Genomic DNA, 16,048 nt, shown 5'->3' with positions numbered 1-16,048 from the left:
CCCTGTCACCCCCGTGTCCCTGTCACCCCCGTGTCCCCAACCGCCCCGTGTCCCCACCCCCCATGTCCCTGTCACCCCCGTGTCCCCAACCCCCCGTGTCCCTGTCACCCCCGTGTCCCTGTCACCCCCCTGTCCCCACCCCCCGTGTCCCTGTCACCCCCGTGTCCCCACCCCCCTGTCCCCACCCCCCGTGTCCCTGTCACCCCCGTGTCCCCGTGTCCCCGTCCCAGCTCTGGCACCTCACCAATAAAGAGCTTTTCTAGTCCCGCTCCCAACCGCGGCCGTGACGGGGGACCCCGCGTTTGGGGGGACCCGGGTTTGGGGGGGACCCCAGGTTTGGGGGACCCCACGTTTGGGGGACCCCGGGTTTTGGGGGACCCTGGGTTTAGGGGCGGGGGACACAACACCCGGGGGGGCCACTGGGCTGTTACTGGTGGGGAGGGGTTCTTAAGTGCCACAGACCAGGGGACCCCCGCCCCTCCCCAACCCCCCTCCCCATTTTAAGGCCACTTTCACCTTTTTCGGTCACTTTTATTGTCGCAGCTCGGTCAGTTCCTTCGTTAAAGACCCCGCGTGAAAAAATAGCTCTGAGCCCCTCCCCCCCGGGCCCCCGCCCCTCCCCCAGGGGGCCCCTTTGGCACAGCCCCGCCCCCCTTCCTGAGTCAGAGACCCCCCAAAATGGGGGCACCCCACCCGAAAAACAACCCCAGAGATAAAGGAGGGGGAGGGGGGATTGCACCAATCCCAGCGAGGGTGGGGAGGGATAATGAATTATTCATGAGGTGTTAATAAATAGTAATTAAGGGGGAGCTCGTTACAGCGCAGCCCGGGGGGGAGGGCTGGAGACACCCCACCCCCCCAAAAAAAAGCACGAGGCGATGGGGCCCCCCAAACATGCAGCGAATTGGGGGGGGGGAAGCGGTCGGGGAGCAATTAGTCCTCATTAGCATCTCATTTGCATAGGAGTCGTTGCATAAGGCTCCCGCCGCTGCGCTGGTTTGGGGGGTCCAGCCCACGGGCAGCGTTGCATAGGGGCCACGGGGCCGGGGGGCCCCCCCAATAACTGGGGACCCCCGGGGGGGGGGGGAAGGGGGGGGGGCTGGGGTTGGGGTTAATTACGGGGGTTTTGGGGTGGGTGGGCTTTTTTTTTTTTTTTGCATATAACAATAAATACCGGCGGTACGGACATGCAGACATGCTGGAATGGGGCGTGGGGGGCCCCCACCCCCAAACTGCCGCCCCCCGGGGAGGGGGCAGGGAGCAGCTTTGGGGGGGTCCCGGCCCCCCCCAACGGGGCCAGGGCCCATTTTGGGGGTTCAGGCCTGGTCCTGTCACCACGGAAACACAGCCTGGCCTCACAGTGGGGCCCAGGCCTAGTCCCGTTGCCATGGAAACGCAGCCTGGCCTAGTCCCGTCGCTATGGAAACGCAGCCTGGCCTAGCAGTGGGGCCAGGCCTAGTCCCGTTGCTATGGAAGCGCAGCCTGGCATAGTTCTGTCGCTATGGAAACAGAGCCTGGCCTCATCCCATCGCTATGGAAACACAGCCTGGCCTCGCAGTAGGGCCCAGGCCTAGTCCTGTCACCATGGAAACGCAGCCTGGCCTCACAGTGGGGCCAGGCCTAGTCCCGTTGCCATGGAAACACAGCCTGGCCTTGCAGTGGGGCCCAGGCCTAGTCCCGTTGTCATGGAAACACAGCCTGGCCTAGTCCCATTGCTATGGAAACACAGCCTGGCCTTGCAGTGGGGACAGGCCTAGTCCTGTTGCCATGGAAACACAGCCTGGCCTCGCAGTGGGGCCCAGGCCTAGTCCCATTGCTATGGAAACACAGCCTGGCTTTGCAGTGGCGGGCTCTGGCCTGGTCCTGTTGCCATGGAAATGCAGCCCAGCCTTACAGTGCGGCCCAGGCCTAGTCCCGTTGCTATGGAAACGCAGCTGACAGGCCTAGTCCCGTTACCACAGAAACGCAGCCTGGCCTCGCAGTGGGGGGCTCTGGCCTAGCCCTGTCACCATGGAAACGCAGCCTGGCCTCACAGTGGGGCCCAGGCCTAGTCCCGTTGCCACGGAAACGCAGCCACCAGGCCTAGTCCCGTTGCTATGGAAACGCAGCCCAGGCTCGCAGTAGGGCCAGGCCTAGTCCCATTGCTATGGAAACGCAGCCTGGCCTCGCAGTGGGGCCAGGCCTAGTCCCATTGCTATGGAAACGCAGCCTGGCCTCGCAGTGGGGCCAGGCCTAGTCCCGTTGCTATGGAAACGCAGCCTGGCCTCGCAGTGGGGCCAGGCCCGTCCCCATCCCCCGTCCACCCCCCTTGGGGTGACGGTGCCGCCGTGCAGGGGGGGGACACAGAGGGGACACCCGGGCGGTGGCCCTACCTCCACCGTCGTCCTCCGCCATCGGGGTGTCCGGCGGCTCCAGTTATTGCTTGTGGGAGGGGAGGGGAGCCCAGGGTGGGACATGGCGGGGAGGGGGGGAGAGACAGGGGACAAAGGGGGGGACACAAAGGGGGGGACATGGGGGATTGAGGGGACACAAGGCGGGGAAGGGGACAAAGGGGGATGACACGACACAGTTTGGGGGGCTCCCTGAGTCCTGAGCGATCATGGGGGGGCAGGGACAGCCCCAAACCCCCCCCAAAGGTGGGGGGGAGGGACCCAGGCATCCGGCTCCAAAATTGGGGGGGGGGACACCCCAGAAAGTGCAGTGCAGCCACTTGGGGTGACATTGGGGGGTGGGCCCCGTCACCCCCTTTCACAGTCTTTTAGGGGGACACCCCACCCCCACCCCTCCATTTTGGGGGGTGTCCAGTCACTTGCAGGGGGGGTGGGTGTGTCCCCACACACGCCATTTTGAAGCCACCCCCCCCATTTTGGGGTGCCCCCCCATTGCCACTGATTATTCTTACCGTTTCGCCCCGTTTTCTGCCCAAATCCCCACTTGGGGGGGGAGTGGGGGGCAGGAAAAGGGGTGCCCGGAGGGGGAGGGGGTGTGTCCGTCGTCCCCTCCCCCCTTTTAGAGGATGGAGGGGATGGGGGAGCGGGGGCGCCGGGGGGCTGGGGGAGCCGAAGGGGGCGGCCGGGGCCACCCGCACCCCGTGATGCTGTTGAGGCTCCGCGACTTCTCGTAGCCTTTGGGGAGACAGAGGGTGGGGGGGTCAGTACCCCCCTTGGGGACCCCAAAACCCCCACATTCCCCCCTCCCCTCAGGATTCTGGGACACCCCCCCCCGCCCCCAGGATTTTGGGACCCCCCTTAGGAATTGGGGACCCTCCATTGATGTTGGGGACCCCCCAAGAGTTGGGGGACCCCCCCCACAAGGAGATGGGGAACCCCTAAAAAATTTGGGGACCCCCACCCAGAAGTTGGACACGCCTCCGTCCCGCCCCCAAGATGGGGGAACCCCAGGAATTTGGGACCCTCTCAGGAGTTGGGGACCCCCCCCAAGGGGTTCAGGACGCTTCCCCCACCCCGAGATGGGGACCCCCACGCCAAAATTCGGGAGCCCCCAGGAGATGGTCCCCCTCCCCAGGAATTTGGGGACCCCCCCAAAGAGTTTGGGGACCCCCCCAGGGAGTTTGGGGACCCCCCAGGAGGGTATAGGGGTGTAAGGGGAGTGGGGAGGGGGGCCCAGGGGTTGGGGAGCCCCTGCCAAGCTGGGGGGGGGGGAGGAGACACCCAGGGGTCTGGGTGCCCCCCCAAAAAGCCAGAGGGGACCCCGGCATCGGGGGGGGGTGGGGGTGAAGCAGCACCGTGCGGGGGGGGGGAATGCGCATGCGCAGGCTGTGCGAAGTGGGCGTGGCCAGGCCAGAGGTGTGGCCGAGGGTGTGGCCAGGGGCGTGGCATGGGACACCCCCCCCCCCGCCCCCAGCTGACCTGCGGCGCCGTCTGAGGTCTCAGGCGGTGACGAGCGCTGGGGACGAAAGGGGACAGGGGACAGGGTCACCCTGGGGGGACAGGGGCACCCCGGGGACAGGGACCCCCCCACGGGGACCTGGCACGGGGACAGGGTCACCCTGGGGGGGACAGGGGCACTCCGGGGACAGGGGACCTGGCATGGGGACAGGGTCACACTATAGGGGGACAGGGGACCCTCCCATGGGGACAGGGTCACCCTGGGGGGGACAGGGGACCTGGCACGGGGACAGGGTCACACTAGGGGGACAGGGGACCCTCCCATGGGGACAGGGTCACCCTGGGGGGACAGGGGCACCCCAGGGACAGGGGACCCTCCTGTGGGGACCCCTGTGGGGACAGGGACCATCCCATGGGGACAGGGGACCTCACACAGGGAGCTGGCACGAGGACAGGGTCACCCTGTGGGGACAGGGACCCCCCTGTGGGGACAGGGTCACCCTGTGGGGACAGGGGACCTGGCACGGTGACTTGGCATGGGGACAGGGTCACACTGGGGGGGACAGGGACCCCCTGTGGGGACAGGGACCCTCACATGGGGACAGGGACCCTCGCACGAGGACAAGGACCTTCGCACGAGGACCTTACATGGGGACAGGGACAATCGCACAGGGACCCTTGCATGGGGACCTCATACGGTGACGGGGACGCTGGCACCAGGACCTTGCACAGGGACAGGGACCCTCACATGGGGACAGGGACCCTCGCACAAGGACCTTACACGGGGACAGGGACAATCGCACGAGGACAGGGACCCTCGTATTGGGACCTTGCACGGGGACAGGGACCCTCGCACGAGGACAGGGACCCTCGCACGAGGACCTTACACAGGGACAGGGACCTCATACGGTGACGGGGCCACTGGCACCAGGACCTTGCACGAGGACTGGGACCCTGGCACAAGGACCTTGCACGGGGACAGGGACCCTCGCACGGGGACTTTACCCAGGGACAGGGACCCTCACACAGGGATCCTTGCACGAGGACCTTACATGGGGACAGGGACCCTTGCACGGGGACAGAGACCCTCGTATTGGGACCTTGCACGAGGACAGGGACCCTCGCACGAGGACAGGGACCCTCGCACGAGGACCTTACACGGGGACAGGAACCCTTGCACAGGGACAGGGACCCTCGCACGGGGACGTTGCACGAGGACAGGGACCCTCGCACGGGGATCTGCCCCCTCGCACGAGGATGGCCACCCCCCCCCCCAGCCAGCCCCGCTGCTTGCACGCGCGTGTGCAAGGAGCACCCAGAGCCCCCCAGCGCCAGGGGGTCTGTGCAAGCCGTGCCCCTCCCCCCCCACCCCCCCAGTTCTCCCAGTTTGGGGGAGGGGCGAGCACCCAACTGCTCCCACGGCGGAGGCTGGGAGGGACCCAGGCGGGGGGGGGGGGGAGGGCATGCGGGGGGAGGGGACATGGGGGTGTTGGGGTGCCCTTGGGGGGACCCCAGGGGGACGTGGGGGGTTCAGGGACCCCAGGGGGATGTGGGTCCCCTGGGGGGGTTTGGGGACCCCAGGGGGTGTTGGGGTGCCCGTGGGGGGTTTTGGGGACCCCAGGGGTGCTGGGGTACCCGTGGGGGGCGGCTGTGGGGACGTGGGTGCCCTGGGGGGCTGTGGGGACCCCAGGGGAGATGTGGGGGGGTTTTGGGGACCCCAGGGGTGTTGTGGTGCCCGTGGGGGGTTTTGGGGACCCCGGGGGTCTGTGGGTGACCTGGGGGGGGGATTTGGGGACCTCAGGGGCACTGGGGTGCCCATGGGGGGCTGTGGGGACCCCAGGGGGACATGAGGGTCTGTGGGTCCCCTGGGGGGGTTTGGGGACCCCAGCGGGTGTTGGGGTGCCCGTGGGGGATTTTGGGGACCCTAGGGGGATGTGGGTCCCCTGGGGGGGGAAACCCCAGGAGGTGTTGGGGTGCCCTGGGGGGCTGTGGGGACCCCAGGGGGTGTTGGGGTGCCCTGGGGGTTGTGGGGACCCCAGGGTCTGTGGGTGACCTGGGGGGGGGGGGGGGATTTGGGGACCCCAGGGGTGTTAGGGTACCCGTGGGGGGGCTGTGGGGACCCCAGGGGGAAGTGGGGGGTTTGGGGACCCTAGGGAGGATGTGGGGGGTTGTGGTGACCCCAGGGGGACGTGAGGGTCTGTGGGTGCCCTGGGGGGTGTTTGGGGACCCCAAGGGATATTGGGGTGCCCTTGGGGTGGGGGGACACGACACAACACCCCAGGAGGTGTCAGGATGCCCCAGGGGGGACAAGGGGGTCCCTGGGGGTGGGGGGGGGCTGGGGACCCCAGGGTTACATGGGGGAGGGTGTGGGTGCCCATTTTGGGGGAGGGGGTTGCAGCACCCACCTTTCCGGAGAGGCCCCTCGGGGGGGCGTAGTCGGGGCCCAGCAGGAAGCAGGCTCGGTCCCGGCCGCAGCGTTCGCGACCCCCCGCCCCCCGCCGTCGGGGGGCCCCCTCGTTCTTCGGGGGACAGGGGCTGGTCGATGGGGGACAGTCCTCCTGCGCCAGCGCCGCGCGCCCGCTTCCCCGTTGGGGCGAGCCTCTGCGGGGGGACACAACACGGGGGACACCCCCTGTCAGGGTGGGGGCACCCACACACAGGGACCCCGTGGCTGGGTGCCCCCCATAAGGGGCTGAGAGCCCCCCCCCACCCCCACCTTGGTTTTGGGGTGCTGCGTGTGGGGCAGACCCCCTCTGTGGGGAGGAGCCCCCATATGGGGCTGACCCCGCCTCTTGGTTTTGGGGTGCCACATATGGGGCCAACCCCTCCCCCCGTGGGGCTGACCCCCTCATATGGGGCTGAACCCCTCATATGGGGCTGAACCCCTCTGTTTTGGGGCACATCCCCTCTAGGAACAACCCCCCCTCATTTTTGGGGTGCCACACACGGTGTTAACCCCCCCCCAAAATACACCACCCCACCCCCAAAATACAGACCCCCAATAGACCACCCCCAAAATACACCACGCCCCCAAAATACAGCCCCCGGTAGAGCAAGGCCCCCCAAAATACAGCCCCCCGAAAGACAAACCCCCAAAATACAGCCCCCCAAATTTCAGCCCCCCAAAATACACCAGCCCCATAAAATACACCCCCAAACCACACCCACCCCCTAAAATACACCCCCCAAACCACACCCCTACCCCCCAAATAACTCCCCCCAAATACACACCTCCCCCAAATAACGCCTCTCCCCAAATACACCCCCAAATACGCCCCTGCCCCAAACACTCCCTGCCCCCAAATACGCCCCCCCAAATACACCCCCTCCTCCCCAAATACGCCCCCTCCCCAACACGGCCCCCCGCCCCCAACACGGCCCCTCCTCCCCAACACGCCCTCCCCGCCCCAAATACGGCCCCCCCAATAACCCTCTACCCAAATACGCCCCCTGCCCCAAATGCACCCCCCTCCCCAAACACGCCCCCTCCTCCCCAAACACGCCCCCAATAACCCCCTCTCCCCAAATAACCCTCTCGCCCCAAATACATCCCCCGCCCCAAATACGCCCCAAACACGTTCCCCCCAAACACGTCCCCCCACCCCAAACACGCCCCACCCCAAACACGCCCCCTCCTCCCCAAATCGGCCCCTCCAATAACTCCCTCTCCCCAACACGGCCCCCGCCCCAAATACATCCCCCCGCCCCCAAATACGCCCCAACACACCCCTCCTCCCCAAATACGCCCTCCCTCCCCAAATACGGCCCCCCCAATAACCCCCTCTACCCAAATACGCCCCCGCCCCAAATGCACCCCCGCCCCCAAACACGCCCCCAAATACGCTCCTCCCCAAATACGGCCCTCCCCAAACACGCCCCCCAATAACCCCCTCTCCCCAAATAACCATCCTCACCCCAAATACGCCCCTCCTCCCCAAATATGCCCCCCCTGCCCCAAACACGCCCCCCCCCGGGCCCAAATATCGCCCCCCCACCCCACTTTTGGGGTGCCGCTCACCAGCCCGGTTGATCTCCACCACCTCCTCCTGAGCCAGGGGACAGGCCGGGGGTCTGCGGGGGGGTCGGGGGCTGCCGGGTGGATTTTGGGGTGCGACGGGGGGGCCGTATCCAGGCGATCCGGGTTGGGGGGGTCTCGGAATATGTTTATTTTTTTTCTTGGGTAATTTCTGTTTAGCCATGGCTAACGAGTAATACATGCCGAAATTGTTAACGATGACGGGGACGGGCATGGCGATGGTGAGGACCCCCGCTAAGGCGCAGAGAGCCCCCACCAACATCCCCGACCACGTCATGGGGTACATGTCCCCGTACCCCAAGGTCGTCATCGTCACCACCGCCCACCAAAACCCGATGGGGATGTTTTTAAAATAGGTGTGACGGCTTCCCGTCACGTCGTCGGGGTCGGCGCCGATCCGCTCGGCGTAATAAATCATGGTGGCGAAAATCAAGACCCCCAACGCTAAGAAGATAACGAGGAGGAGGAATTCGTTAGTGCTGGCTCGTAAAGTGTGGCCTAAAACCCTCAGCCCGACGAAATGACGGGTTAATTTGAAGATTCGAAGGATTCGGACAAAACGAACGACCCTCAAGAAGCCCAAAACGTCTTTGGCCGCTTTGGAGGAGAGACCGCGCAAGCCGACCTCTAGGTAGAAGGGCAAGATGGCCACGAAATCGATGATGTTCAAGCTGCTTTTCACGAAATCTCGTTTATCCGGGCAAAAACTGACCCTCATGAGGAATTCGAAGGTGAACCAGACGACGCAGGTGCCCTCCACGTAGGTGAGGAAGGGTTCGGTCTCCACCTCCACGGCCACCTGCGTCCCCGTCCCGTTGCCCGTCGTCACCGTCTCCGTCTTGTTGATCACGCGGTTGAAGGCTTCGTGGGTCTCCAGGCAGAAGGTGGTGATGGAGATGAGGATGAAGAAGAGGGAGGCGAAGGCCACGTACTGGAGGGGAGGGGGGAGAGGGGTGAGAGGCGGGGGAGCCAGGCGTGCCGGCTTCTGACCCCCCCAAACACCCCGAACCCCTATACACTGCTATAGGGGAGCCAGGCTGACCCCCCAAACACACTGAACCCCTATACACTACTATAGGGGAGCCAGGTGTCTGGGATTCTGACCCCCCAATGCACTGGACCCCTATATATCATGGGGGACCCAGGGTCCTGACCCCCCCAAACACCCTGAACCCCTATACACTGCTATAGGGGAGCCAGGTGTCCGGGATTCTGACCCCCTAAAATACACTGAACCCCTATACACTGCTATAGGGGAGCCAGGTGTCTGGGATTCTGACCCCCCCCAATGCACTGGACCCATATATATATTGGGGGACACAGGGTCCTGACCCCCCCAAAGCACTGAACCCCTATACACTACTATAGGGGAGCCAGGTGTCTGGGCTGTTGACCCCCCCAATGCACTGGACCCCTATATATCATGGGGGACCCAGGATCCTGACCCCCCCAAAGCACTGAACCCCTATACACTGCTATAGGGAGCCAGGTTGACCCCCCAAAAACACTGAACCCCTATACACTGCTATAGGGGAGCCAGGTTGACCCCCCAAAAACACTGAACCCCTATACACTGCTATAGGGGAGCCAGGTGTCCAGGCTCCTGACCCCCCTAAAATACACTGAACCCCTATATAATAATGGGGGGACCCAGGGTCCTGACCCCCCCAAAGCACTGAACCCCTATACACTGCTATAGGGGACCCAGGCTGACCCCCAAACACCCTGAACCCCTATACACTGCTATAGGGGAGCCAGGCTGACCCCCCAAACACCCTGAACCCCTATACACTGCTATAGGGGAGCCAGGTGTCTGGGCTCCTGACCCCCCTAAAATACACTGAACCCCTATACACTGCTATAGGGGAGCCAGGTGTCTGGGATTCTGACCCCCCCCAATGCACTGGACCCATATATATATTGGGGACCCAGGGTCCTGGCCCCCCAAAGCACTGAACCCCTATACACTGCTATAGGGGGGCCAGGCGTGCTGGCTTCTGTCCCCCCCCCAATACACTGAACCCCTATACACTACTATAGGGGAGCCAGGTGTCCGGGATTCTGACCCCTCCCAAAGCACTGGACCCCTATATATCATGGGGGACCCAGGGTCCTGGCCCCCCAAAGCACTGAACCCCTATACACTGCTATAGGGGAGCCAGGCGTGCTGGCTTCTGACCCCCCCAAAATACACTGAACCCCTATACACTGCTATAGGGGAGCCAGGTGTCCGGGATTCTGACCCCCCCAATGCACTGGACCCGTATATATATTGGGGGACCCAGGGTCCTGACCCCCCAAAGCACTGAACCCCTATACACTACTATAGGGGAGCCAGGTTGACCCCCCAAACACACTGAACCCCTATACACTGCTATAGGGGAGCCAGGTGTCTGGGCTGTTGACCCCCCAATGCACTGGACCCCTATATATCATGGGGGACCCAGGGTCCTGACCCCCCAAACACACTGAACCCCTATACACTGCTATAGGGGACCCAGGTGTCCAGGCTCCTGACCCCCCTAAAATACACTGAACCCCTATACACTGCTATAGGGGAGCCAGGCGTGCCGGCTTCTGACCCCCCCAAAATACACTGAACCCCTATACACTGCTATAGGGGAGCCAGGTTGACCCCCCAAACACACTGAACCCCTATACACTGCTATAGGGAGCCAGGTGTCTGGGCTGTTGACCCCCAATGCACTGGACCCCTATATATCATGGGGGACCCAGGGTCCTGACCCCCCAAACACACTGAACCCCTATACACTACTATAGGGGACCCAGGTGTCCAGGCTCCTGACCCCCAAAATACACTGAACCCCTATACACTGCTATAGGGGAGCCAGGTGTCTGGGCTGTTGACCCCCCCAATGCACTGGACCCCTATATATCATGGGGGACCCAGGGGCCTGACCCCTCAAAGCACTGAACCCCTATACACTGCTATAGGGGAGCCAGGTGTCCCGGCTTCTGACCCCCCAAAATACACTGAACCCCTATACACTGCTATAGGGGAGCCAGGTGTCTGGGCTGTTGACCCCCCCAATGCACTGGACCCCTATATATCATGGGGGACCCAGGGTCCTGGCCCCCCAAAGCACTGAACCCCTATACACTGCTATAGGGGAGCCAGGTGTCCCGGCTTCTGACCCCCCAAAATACACTGAACCCCTATACACTGCTATAGGGGAGCCAGGTGTCTGGGCTGTTGACCCCCCCAATGCACTGGACCCCTATATATCATGGGGGACCCAGGGTCCTGGCCCCCAAAGCACTGAACCCCTATACACTGCTATAGGGAGCCAGGCGTCCCGGCTCCTGACCCCCTAAAATACACTGAACCCCTATATATCATGGGGGACCCAGGGTCCTGACCCCCCAAACACCCTGAACCCCTATACACTGCTATAGGGGACCCAGGCTGACCCCCCAATGCACTGAACCCCTATACATTGCTATAGGGAGCCAGGCGTCCCGGCTCACTCAATGCACTTCGGGGGTTGGGGACACGGGGACACTGGGGATGACAACATGGGAGGGATCCAGGCCAGGCTGGGGGGGCAGAGGGACACCTGGGGGGTTGGGGGGACATAGGCTGGGGGGCATGGGGGGCACACAGGGGACATGGGGGGTGGTATAGGCCAGGCTGGGGGGTTGGGGACATGGGGGACACCGGGGGGACGACACACATGACACAGGGGATGGGGGGCATTGGGGACACAGGGGGACACACATATGGGGGTCCAGGGACATGGGGGGACATAGGGGACATGGGGGGACATCGGAAAGGCTGAGGGGTTTGGGGACACGGGGGGGGCAACACAGGGGATGGGGGGACACACAGGGACATGGGGGGTGGTATAGGCCAGGCTGGGGGTTGGGGACATGGGGGGACACCGGGGGGACACACACATGACACAGGGGATGGGGGGCGTTGGGGACACGGGGGAGGGACACATGGGGGTCCAGGGACATGGGGGGGCACACAGGGGACATGGGGGGGACAGGGGACAGGCTGAGGGGTTTGGGGACATGGGGGGCACACAGGGGACATGGGGGGTGGTATAGGCCAGGCTGGGGGGTTGGGGACATGGGGGACACCGGGGGGACACACACATGACACAGGGGATGGGGGGCGTTGGGGACACAGGGGAGGGACACATGGGGGTGCAGGGACATGGGGGGCACACAGGGGACATGGGGGGACAGGGGACAGGCTGAGGGGTTTGGGGACATGGGGGGGCACACAGGGGACATGGGGGAGGACACACAGGGGACATGGGGGGGACGACGACATGGAAGGGGACACAGGAAAGATGGGGACAATATGTAGGCCAGGCGGGGGGGATTTGGGGACACGGAGGGGGGACACAGGGGACACCGGGGGGAAGATATAGGCCGGGCTGGGGGGTTGGGGACAGGGGGGACACAGGGGACGGGGGGGGATGTAGGCCAGGCTGAGGGGGGTTGGGGACATTGGGGGGGGATGTAGGCCAGGCGGGGGGTGACACCGAGGGAGGGGACGGGGGAGGGGATGTAGGCCAGGCGGGGGGAGGGGCACCGCAGTGCGGTCCCGCCTGCTCCCCCCGCCCCCGGACCGGCTGCGGCAGGATCGGGGCCAGCACCGGCGGGGGGGACACACACACGGGACAGGGGACATTGGGGGGACAGGGGACACTGAGGGGACACACAGCCCCCGCCCCATCCCCACACGGCCCCATGTCCCCCTGTCACCCCCGATGTCGTCCGTCCCCCCGCGGTGTCCCCTCACCCCCCCCCGTCCCCTCAGGGCCCCTGCAGTGTCCCCAGTGCCCCCCATGGCCCCCAAACCGTCCCGCAGTGTCCCCAGTGCCCCCCCATGGCCCCCAAACCATCCCGCAGTGTCCCCAACCCCTCAGGGTCCCCCCCACGCCCTCTGAGCCCCTAAGCCCCCCCGAGCCCCCCCCCATCCACTCAATGCCCCTCTAAGTCCTCTCAGCGACCCCCTCGGGGCCCCAAAACCCCCTCGGGCCCCCCATCACCTCACGGGCCCCCAACCCCCCTATCCCCTCACAGCCCCCCAGACCCCCCAAATCCCCTCAGAGACCCCCAAGTGCCCTCCCAAGACCCTGTAGACCCCCCAGACCCCCCGGCTCCTCACAGCCCCCAAGATCCTCTCACAGCTCCCTTGGAGACCCCCAAACCCCCCAGAGACCCCCAAGTGGTCCCCAAGACCCCACAACCCCCCAGAGCCCCCTAAGTCCCCCTCAGAGCCCCCAAGATCCTCTCAGAGCCTCCTCAGACCCCCTGAATCCCCTCGAGCCCCCTAAACCTCCCCAGAGCCCCCTAAACCCCCCAGACCCCTCACAGCCCCCCAGGACCCCCTCAGAGGCCCATAAACCCCTAACAGCCCCCAAGACCCCCTCAGATGCCCAAAAGACCCCCCATCCCCTTACAGCCCCCAAAACCCCCTCAGAGACCCCCTCAGAGCCTCCCCATCCCCTTAGAGACCCCCAAGACCCCCTCACAGCCCCCTCAGAGATGCCCCTAAACCCCCTCAGAGACCCCCGAGCGCTTCCCTGAGACCCCATAAACTGCTCACAGTCCCCCAAGTCCCCCTCACAGACCCCTAAACCCCTCAGAGACCCCCAGCTCCCTCAGAGACCCCCCAGAGACCCCTTAACCTCCCCAGAGCCCCCCTCAAGCCCCTCAGAGACCCTTTAACCCTTTCAGACCCCCTAAACCCCCTCACAGACCCCTCAGACACCCCTAAACCTCCTCACAGACCCCCAAGACCCCTCACAGCTTCCCCAAGAGCTCCCCATCCCTTCAGAGACCCCCTAACCCCCTCAGAGTCCCCCATCCCTTCAGAGCCCCCCAATCCCCTCCAGCCCCCCAAGGCCCCTCAGAGCCCAGATCCCCAAGACCCTCTCGCAGACCCCCAAACCCCTCAGAGCCCCCCAAGACCCCCTCAGAGATGCCCTAAACCCCTCAGAGACCCCCAACCCCTCAGTTATCCCCTAAACCCCTTCAGACACCCCTAACCCCCTCAGAGCCCCCTCAAACACCCCTAAACCCCCAGAGCCCCTCAGACACCCCCAAGCCCCCTCAAAGACTCTTTAAGCCTGTCAGAGCCCCCCTCAGACACCCCTCAACCCCCCAGACACCTCTAAACCTTCTCAGAGACTCTTTAAGCCCCCCAGAGCCCCTAAACCCCCCAAGCCCCCTCAACCCCCCCAGAGACACCCTAAGCCCCCCAGAGCCTCCCTCAGACACCTCTAAACCCCTCAGAGATTCTTTAAGCCCCCAGAGCCCCCTCAGACCCCCTAAACCCCTTCAGGGACTCTTTAAGCCTCCCAGAGCCCCCTCAGGCACCTCTAAACCCCCCAGAGTCCCCCTCAACCCACTCAGACACCCCTAAACCCCTCAGAGCCCCCTGAATTCCCCAGAGCCCCCTCAACCCCCCAGACACCTCTAAACCTCCTCAGACACCTCTAAAACCCCCAAAGCCCCGCTCAACCCCCCGACACCCCTTTAAGCCCTCCAGTGCCCCCTAAACCCCTCAGAGCCCTCCTCAACCCCCTCAGAGCCTCTTTAAGCCCCCGGAGCCCCTAAACCTCCTCAGAGCCCCATTTAAGCCCCCTCAACCCCCTCAGAGCCTCTTTAAGCCCTCCAGAGCCCCCAAACCCCCTCAGAGCCGCCCCAAATCCCCCAGAGCCTCCCTCAACCCCCTCAGAAACCCCTTTAAGCCCCCTAAACCCCCTCAGAGCCTCTTTAAGCCCTCCAGAGCCCCCAAACCCCCTCAGAGCCCCATTTAAGCCCCCTCAACCCCCTCAGAACCTCTTTAAGCCCTCCAGAGCCCCCTAAACCCCTCAGAGCCCCCCAAATCCCCCAGAGCCTCCCTCAACCCCCTCAGAAACCCCTTTAAGCCCCTAAACCCCCTCAGAGCCTCTTTAAGCCCTCCAGAGCCCCCCAAATCCCCTCAGAGCCCCCTTTAAGCCTCCCTCAACCCTCAGAGCCCCCTCAACCCCCTCAGAGCCCTCTTTAAGCCCCCTCAACCCCCTCAGAGCTCCCTTTAAGCCCCCCAGAGCCCCCTCAACCCCCTCAGAGCCTCTTTAAGCCCTCCAGAGCCCCCTAAACCCCTCAGAGCCCCCCAAACCCCCCAGAGCCTCCCTCAACCCCCTCAGAAACCCCTTTAAGCCCCCTAAACCCCCTCACAGCCTCTTTAAGCCCTCCAGAGCCCCCTTCAACCCCCCCAGAGCCCCCTCAACCCCTCAGAGCCCCCTCAACCCCCTCAGAGCCCCCTTTAAGCCCCCAGAGCCCCCTCAACCCCCTCAGAGCCTCTTTCAGCCCCTCAGCCCCCTAAACCCCCCAGCCCCCCAAACCCCCTCACCCTAGCCATCCTCGACGAATAGGGATCCTCAAACAAAGCCCAGAGCTTCGGCCTCCACCTCCTCCACCAGCCCGCCGGCCTCCCCTCCTCCAGGCACAACCTCTTGGGCTCGGCCGGCTCAGGAGGCCTCGGCCCTTCGGGGCTTTCGAAGCTATCCAGGGCCTCCTCGGCGTCCCGGTGCTGCCGGTAATTCATCCAGCAACAGGCCTCAACGTCCGTCTCATCGATCCCCCAAAAAGCTAATTCTTCCTCAAAAAGAGGCCCGCAAACATCGGCCGGGCAATGTAATTTCCCGGTTCGGTAATAATTCAGGACGTAAGCGAAAACGGCGGGATGACGATCGAAAAAAAACTCCCCCGCCGAAGGGTCGTAGTCGAAGCGGGCGGCGGCTCCCGGTTCGGCCAGGCCGGCCAGCCGGGTACCGGGGAGGGTCTGCAGGGTGCTGCGGTAGGTCTCGTGTCGCACGCCGCCCACGTTGATCACCACTTTGTCGCGTTCTGCTTGCCAACCCATCGCGACGATCGCCGCAGGGGTCGGCAACCCCCGACCGCCGCCGCCGCCGGCCTGAGAGAACGGAGCGGCGGCTGCCGCATCCCGCCGCTGCCGCTGCGCCCGCCGCTCTGCGCAGGCGCGGCGAGGGGCACGCCCACCGCGCGCGGAGGGCCCGCCCACGGGAGGGGGGAACGCCCACTGCGAGGGGAGGGAACGCCCACTGTGAGGGGAGGGCACGCCCACGGGAGGGGGGGACGCCCACTGTGAGGGGAGGGAACGCCCCCGCGGCGGGGA

At 64.7% G+C, this 16,048-nt stretch overlaps 1 protein-coding gene across 1 annotated transcript; it reads right to left on the bottom strand.

Moving 5' to 3' along the window:
• Positions 1-3,009: 3,009 nt before the first annotated feature.
• Positions 3,010-15,871, bottom strand: LOC140644662 (voltage-gated potassium channel KCNC1-like). The gene is given in 6 exon segments (XM_072847685.1): positions 3,010-3,125; positions 3,870-3,906; positions 6,254-6,429; positions 6,432-6,449; positions 7,867-8,815; positions 15,263-15,871. Coding segments are annotated over 6 exon segments (1,809 nt in total). The 5' UTR covers positions 15,776-15,871.
• Between the last annotated feature and the right edge of the window lie 177 nt (positions 15,872-16,048).

This window comes from Ciconia boyciana, chromosome 28 (assembly GCF_034638445.1).
Source record: "Ciconia boyciana chromosome 28, ASM3463844v1, whole genome shotgun sequence".
Classification (NCBI taxonomy): domain Eukaryota; kingdom Metazoa; phylum Chordata; class Aves; order Ciconiiformes; family Ciconiidae; genus Ciconia; species Ciconia boyciana.
The sequence above is the reverse complement of the archived record's forward strand: the minus strand, read 5'-3'. Positions and strand labels throughout refer to the sequence as shown.